Below are 7,997 nucleotides of genomic sequence, written 5' to 3' on the forward strand. Positions count from 1 at the left end.
AACTGAGCAGTGTTCTGAAAACTTGCACTTTAATTGCTGAGTTTTTCTCAGCTTCTGCCTGTGGTGATGTACTTCCGTTTCTTTGGGAAGGATGGGAGGAAGAAGGGGAAAGTTTCTGGGCAAGCTGTTGGAGGCATAGCAAAATGATCTCCCAAGCAAATAGTCTCACTCAATCTAGGTAAACTAGTTGTTGCTTCCCAACTGAGGGTATGACTGTGTCCCACCCAGCCTCTAAACAGCAAAACTGAGATAGCTTAGCAGCCCACAGGAGGTCTTGCAGGTTGCCAGCTCTCACTGGGGAGTGGCAGATCGAAGACTGTTGTTCGGCAAGCACTAATCTAATGACAACACGACCTCCCTCTCGCACTCTCACCCACTGAACTTTACTTCCTTCAAAAGCAGCTTCACCTGACACTAATAGATCTGTGTTGACCCTGGCTGATGTTACCCTACCGGGAGCGGGAAGAGGGCATGATCCCTTTTTTTTTTTGTAGCACAAGCATGGTTGCATATGGAAATGAGTTTTCCTTGGAAAGGCAGGGCACCTGCTCTCAGTTTTATCTGCTGCAAAAGGATCAAGGGCTTTGGGACTAATCCTTTGGGAACCCAAGTCCAAGCTCCCAAGCTAATCTGCCAGTTGGTTTAACTTTGCCAGCAGGACCCTCAAGGGGCTGAGAGTCATGTAGTGTAAGTTCCACAGGATCCCACCGTAGCATATTTTCACTTGTGTGGCTTTCCTGCCAGTTCACATAGGACAAGCACGGAACTATTTAACATAGCAATAAAATGAATTTTCTATGTGTTAAACCAAGTACTGTGAATACAAGTATCGCAGCATACTTAGTTAAGCTCTCTTGTGTGTTAAACAAGTTTCTTGCTTCATTTGTAGTGTGAGAACATAATACCAGCTCTCAGCGATGGTTTAAGTATCTCTTGAAAGCCAAAAGGGACATTGCAGATGTTTGAAGTTATTTAGAGGAAATAAAATCAGGCTTTTGCTAGTCATTGCTCTATTAGAGGATCTCTGATATAAAAGGGAAATAGAGACAATGCATAAAATAAAAATAATACATATGTATATGTGTTTGTATGTATAATTTTTGTTTTTCTCTGGACAGCACACTGGGGGTAGGTAATCCTTCCTTAAGAGTTGGGCTTTAGAGGAACTAATATGAAGTTCTCTGAAGCCAGGAGCATTTTTATGATTTCCGTGGTCAGTCCCAGAAACAAAAGCCTGAGCTCATTGTTGCTGTGTCAGATAAATCCATATTTCAAGAAGGATTTTTCTTTGGAGGCACCCAAGCAAAACTGATGTCCTGGTGAAAAAGTCTTTCCTACTGAAAAAAGTACTAGGCTTCTGAACTGTCTCTTTGATCACACCTTAGTGCAACCCACACAAAACAACCAGGCTGGTGGTCTGGTGAGACAAAGGATGGCTGTTGTTCGTGTGCAAAAGGAGACAACTAGCTTCCTCCAGGGGCTCAAGCGACTATTCCTCCATGTCTTCCAGGTGAACGTGGATGAGGATGGTCACGCTAACAAGCCCCATCACAGCCTTTCAGTCTGTCGCCTCAGGGTGCCCTTGGAGGCTCTGGAAGAAGTAGGGCACCCAGAGCAAACAGGGGATTTGAGACCCTGTCCAGAGGAGTTTTAATTCCACTGGGTCAGATCTGATTACCCTTTCAGGTGGTGTATTTTCAGTCAGAACGCTGCCTCCTGCTTTTCCTTCAGCTGGGTTTTCAAGGAGTAGTAAAGCACTTGCCAAGGGTGAAGAGTAGCTGCACAGACTGTCTGCTGAATGCACTGGCTGCCTGCCCTTGCAGGCAGATTTCTGAGAACTGAAGACAATTCTTCTATCCTTGAGTTTGGTTGGTTTTTTTTTCCCCCATTTATCTTATTAGAGTGTTTAGAGGAAAGGGACATTGTCCCAAGAATGACAGTGGTGTACGTCTGGGAAGATGCAGGAGGCATCATAGCCTGTCTCTGACAGAGTCCACCATTACCAAGACATCTCAGGAAGTCCTCTGTCACCACACATTGTCATCTGCTTCTGTTTGCCCCATGGATTTGGGGTGGGGGGTTTTTTGCCTCTCCAATGGGGTATATATTTGGAGATCTAGGGCAGGGTGTGCACATATGTGGGGCTGTATTGCCTCATGAGGTGATACTGAAGATAAGCTGACTTGGATGCCGTGATATGTTATTGCCTTTTTCCTCACCTTGGTATCTGTTTCCTTTCTTCATCAGGAAAATGGAACCCACTGCTCCAGTGTGACCTATTCCTAAGGTACAACAAAATAAAGACCACCTGTCCCACTCCTTCAGACACCAACAGCATGGACGGCTTGGTTGAGCAGAACAGCGTGCTAATGCACAGTAAGATAGCTGAAGCTGGGAAAAGGAATGGTTTAATTAATACAAGGAACTTAGTGGCAGAGAGCCGAGATGGTATGGTCTCTGTGTACCCAACCGCCCAGTACCAGGGCTGCCAAGCAGGCAGCCTTTCTTCTCCAAGCTACATGGAGAATGGCAGGAATGACCCGGTGCAGCAGTTCCTGGACCCCAACATGCTGCAGCAAACGGTGGAGTCTCACTACCGGCCCAACATCATCCTCTACTCAGAGAACATGCTGCATTCATGGGGCGAGAGCATTGGCTCGGAGTGCTGTGAAACTACGTTCATCGAGGACCGCTCTCCCACCAAAGAGAGCCTGGAGTACCCAGACAGCAAGTTCATCGATCTCTCAGCAGATGACATCAAGATTCACACCCTCTCCTATGATGTGGAGGAAGAGGAGGATTTCCAGGAGCTAGAGGTCAGAGTCATTTGGGATATATGGGAAAGGCTGGTGGGAGGAGAGCATATTTCTTGTTAAGTGTACAGCCTCCAAGAGCTGATCTGCTTTGGAAGCTGGTCTCCATGAGATCAGCTGTATCACTTTCCTCTGGCCAGGACAGTGAGCAATTGCTCATCTTTATTTGCTGGGTAAAGCCCCAGCTCTGTGGATACTAATGGCAAAATTCCCTCTAGCCCTAATGGAGATTGCTAATGGAGATCAGCATTTCCCTCATGCCTTTGGATGGGCTGCTCAGAAACTGAAGAAGACCCATATGCTTAAATGCTATGTAAGGTCAGAGCCAGGAGCATCTGTCCATGTACATGAAGCCTGTCTTACTCGGCAGGCCAACATAATCTCTTACTTTTTCCTGATTTGAGCTGGACATAAAACAGATCGTTTTGCACATTGCCTCAAACATGAAACAAAATCAAAAGGGTTTGAGTTTCAAGCTGCAATGAATCCAATGAATCCCTTGTCACTGAAGTAAAAGGGTTTTTTTCTGATGGAGTGAAACACTTCTTTAGATCTCAGATGCAATGTTTTCTTTTAGGTTTCCATGCGTCCTCGATCACTCACAGTAAAGTAGGATTTTGTTCTCAAATTGGGGCAGCCTATGGAAATTAAATTAATTCTTTCTTAAATGATGCATTTTTTACTTTAAAAAGTCTTTTTGGTTTTGGCTGGAGCCAACTGCCCAAGTGTGGCATAGGTTTGTGTTTGCTAGTGTGTGTGGGAATGGAGGGTGTGCATCATGCTGCTGATGCCAAAACTTTCTCCAGTGTTGGTCACAGACTCCTAACCTGGCAAAGACTATTTGGTCACCTAGAGCAAAGCCATAGCTTCAACTCAAATGTCCAAGTTGAGATCGAAAGACTCCTTGCTCATGGTTCTCTGCTGTGGGGGTTTTCTCCACCAAGAACTAACAAGTCCTAAAATTTCTATTTTCACCTCTTGCAACATCAGTGTCTCACACTGTCATCAGCACATGTGCAACCCAACAAGAGCCTGGCTTCTCTTTTATTCTCTTTTCTCTTTTTATTTATAAGGTAAGAAGAGAGAGGTGTTTTTACCAGTGTGTGCCAGTATTGCAGTATTCAGTGCCTATTCAGGGAGACAGAAAGTTTCTCCCTGGGACATGTGGGGCTGTTAGCTCAAATCACACCCTTCTACAGCATTTCAAAATTGACTAATGTGGGAAGCCACACTTTCTTATTCAAAACAAAATCCCTAGTTGCTGCCTTTTTGCCTTAGTTTTTCTTGTGTGGTAGCGAAGCAAGTGACTGCAGCAGGCATGTAGTTGTCTAATGGTGTTATTGACACTTCTGGCCTGATGTTTAGGCAGCAAAAACCTAGATCTCCCTCTTGCAAATCCAAATCTAGCAAGGCCTTCTTTAGCCCACTGTTGGAGAATAGGCTAAAAAAAGGCCAGGAAAATAAGCAGGATAAGGAAAAAACAATTTTTACCAAAACCCTGTTTCCTTTTCTCAGTGGGATTTTTAAGGCCCTTTGCAATGTAGGGCCCTCAGTTTGGGTGTCTTTTCAAAGTGGTATTGTAGGAGCTTGATCAGCCTTTCATAGAGAATATTTGTTTCTAGAAAATCACCTGTAAAACAAAGTCTGAGGAAAGTGACTCTATCCTTCCCCTCCCCAGATCTCAAGGGGAGAAAGGAGAGTCTTTGCAAATTTTGGTACCATGCTGTGACAGTGTGTGCATCATTTTCTCTCTCTCCTCCTTTCTGACCTATTTCTCTGGATTGTAGCCTCCTGAGGTCATAGGCGCCACTTCTTAAATGGGTGTACTGCATCTGGCACCACAGATTCCCAGCCTTACTTAACCCTGTGGGACCTCACCGTGCTAACAGAGAGGTATATGGACAACCTTCCTGACCTAGATGTTCAAAGTTCTCAGAAGAGGACGACATTCACAAAGTGCACATCCATGCATCTTCCTCTCTTTTGTGTTGGTGTTTCTCCTTCACCGAGAGAATAGAGCAGGGGAGGAGAAAATGAGGCAAGGTCTGGGGAAGGCCCGCCTGACTGGAAACACATGCATTGCTAGAATTGCTAGAAGCCTCTACTTCTAGCCCAGTATCTGTCCCCATCACTGTGCTACTTGGCCAACCCAGTGCAGTGCTGTGGTTTTCACACTTCTCCATGAACCAGAGCCAAATGACGTGCTGAGCAGCTGCGTCAGCCCAAGGGGTCTTAGTGTGGGGAGTAACTTCCATTCCAGAAAGGTCCAAATTCTGTTGATGCAGCTGATCTTGAGGAAGGATACGGAGGAGAGATGCATGTGACAGCACAAAAGCAGAAAGCAGGTGACTAGCAGTATGTCTCAGGTCAATTCAGGCTACCTATAAAAATCACAATTGTCCGGATGGAAGAACATTTCTGAAACTGCTCTCATTTACATATACAGCCCCACTTTGCTCCAGCAGTTACCAGGGATGAAAACAGAAGGCTGCGCATTCTGTCAAAGCTTTAAACTTCTCTCTTTGGTGCCCATCCCTGAAATCAAATTACTCCCTATTTAGGTATCTCTGAAATGCTTATAAATATCTTGTGAGTTCTTTACACTGCAACCAATGGACAGACAACTTGTCAAATGTGGCAGCAGTGAAATATTACCTGAGTTGCTAGCTGAAATACCCTCCTGTTGGAGTCCGTGTGTAAATGCAGTACCACCTTTCATTCAGAAACATCATTTGTCATATTACACTCCTGCTAATTTTCCTTCTAACCCCTAGACAGATGGCTTATTTAGAGAAACCTGAGCTATTGATGGCAGCAAATTGAATTATTCATATGTGTCACATAAAAGAATGTATCTGAGCTCTCTCTTAAGACACATTTTCTGTTTCCCAGCAATGTCAGAAGCAGACTCTGGAAATGAAATAAATAGAATGTTCTGGGGAGTGAAAGAAGAAAAGAAATGTAGGCTTTCAAGCTAAACCTTCTTTCTTTTCTCTCCCTATAAATTGCTGGATGCTGCTGTGAAAATCCTCTCTTGGACATAAGCGTGAAAGTGTAGAGACAGAAGTGGATTGTAAGCCATGTCCTGTTCCATCGAACCCCTCTTCTCAGCATTCCCAAGCACTTCTTGGCCGTGTCTCTCCTGCATTGTGAAGAGAAGGCTCTGGAGGGGTTTATGTATATCGAACCCCATGCTTTCTCTCAATGCTTCCATCTTGCACAGGCTTGGATGGTCCTGCATTGAGCTGATAAGACCTGCTGTGTCCTCAAGCTTCCCCTGGGAGTAGGTATCCAGAAGACATGTCTGGACATCCCCTTGGGGAAAAGAGCATGGTGGGTTTTCCCTTCCAGAGAGCTCTAGAGCATAGGTGAAGAGGCAGTCTAGTGCAGACATGGGAGGTTGTAGGACACATGACCTCTAAAGTAGGTCTTGCATGTTTAGGTATTTGCCTGCATGGCCATTTCCCTCAGGGTCTTGCACCTTGTTTTCACTAATACATTGACAGGTCATCGCAGTGCTTTTGTGGGAGAACAGTATTATCTTCATTCTGTGCCTGGGGAACTGAAGAAAACGATGCAATAAATGTCTTTCCCAGACTTACCTATGGATGTGTTGTGGATTTGGGAACGTCATTTTGGCTTCTTTTGTCCCATGGCACACGCTCAGAAGAACACGGGGATAAGGTCACAGGAAAATATGGAGGCATTTGGGTGCTTATACCTGTCCAAGTTTCTGGATTGTGTCAGTCTCTTTTGGGTACTCAGGTGGCATGCCAGTGGAGAAGAACTCTGGAAGGACTGCACAAAATTGACTGGCAAGATGGTGGCAGATGCGTTTCAACGTAAATTAATGGAGACTCATACATTTATGGAAAAATCATCTAATCCATGTGAACTCAAGGCTGAGCCTGTGACTGTGAGGTTCAACTCGGGAAGAAAAGGCTGTGGAGAAATCTTTGTCAGTGCTGTGAAGTCCCATGGAACAGTGTACAGGGCAAGCCAACACATCAACAAAACGTTTTTTTTGAAGAGTGGTGTTGAGAACAAGACAGAGTGCTGGCAGCATTTTGCCACTGTGTTAAAGCTCAGTACAATCCACTTAAGTGAGCTGGGTGTTTGTGGTCCCCACTTCTTAAGGACATTGTGAAGACAGAAAAAGGCAGAGAAAATGGATCAAGAGGAAGTAGCAGCCTTGTTACAAGGAGTGGTGTACTCTCCATTTTGTAGAAAATGTGGCTAAGGGGTGTATGAGATCAAGATCATGAAGGTTGCACAAGATCTTGAAGTTGAGGTGAATGCAGACCCACCATTCACCAAATCTGCAATATTAAAAGCAGGAAACACTTGAGGGAGCTAGTAAGAGATTGGCTTAACACAGATAACATAAAATTGTTGTTCACACATAGGGTAGTAAACACTTAATGACTTAATGAGGTTATGGTGGATCAGCAAGTTCGAAAGGGATTAGACAGATTCATAGATGAGAAATCTGTAACCATATTAAAAGGAATTGGCAAAGCTTTCCTTTCTAATACCTCTTTCACAACAGTTTTGGATGCTGAGGGAGCACAAGGAGTGCAGTGTGTTCGTGTTTATGCCATGTCCTGCTGCTGCTGTCAGAGGCAGAGCATGGGGCTTACTGGGACATTGATCTAACCCCAGAGGACACACTTTATGTCCCTCGGTTCATTCACAGTCACATTATTAACAGGTTACCAGAGTGATTACACTTCATTTGCATTTGATTTCTTTTTCTCGCTTAAACAAGAAGCCACTGGAGTCTAGAGATACTGAGCCCTGCCGAGGGATATTAACCTTCACTAGCCAGCCCTAGGTGAAGGGAGCATGGTGGGGAATTCACCTTCAGCAGTCTCTGAGTGCCTTCCTATGAAGTTTGTTAATAGCAGCCAGGGCCCAGAGCAATTTCCTTTCTCATCATCACTTCCCTGAGTTTTCAGACTGACGTTATGCAGTGAGGTCCCTGGGCTCCGGTTCATAAGTGGCAGGAGCTCTGTACAGGCTGCATGCTGTCATTTGCAGAAAGTAGGGATGGGACACACTTCTCTGAGGACTGCACAACAAAGGAAGCTGTGTCAGCTCTGAAGCAAAAAGAGGACAATCACGAAAGGCCAGCCCACCTGGCCCAGCTTAAGCAGCGTACTCTTCCTGCTGAAGCGGCTCCGT

General features: G+C 45.0%; 1 protein-coding gene across 1 annotated transcript in view; it reads left to right on the forward strand.

The window, feature by feature from the left end:
• Positions 1-2,251: 2,251 nt before the first annotated feature.
• The window catches only part of SYNDIG1 (synapse differentiation inducing 1), a gene marked incomplete at its 3' end in the record, with an annotated part of 12,399 nt that continues 6,653 nt past the window's right edge, over positions 2,252-7,997 (forward strand). The window contains exon 1 of the mRNA XM_010135534.1: positions 2,252-2,816. Coding sequence (XP_010133836.1) covers positions 2,337-2,816 — 480 coding nt within the window. The remainder of the gene's footprint in view (positions 2,817-7,997) is intronic.

Source organism: Buceros rhinoceros, unplaced genomic scaffold (assembly GCF_000710305.1).
Source record: "Buceros rhinoceros silvestris isolate BGI_N320 unplaced genomic scaffold, ASM71030v1 scaffold16604, whole genome shotgun sequence".
Lineage (NCBI taxonomy): Eukaryota > Metazoa > Chordata > Aves > Bucerotiformes > Bucerotidae > Buceros > Buceros rhinoceros.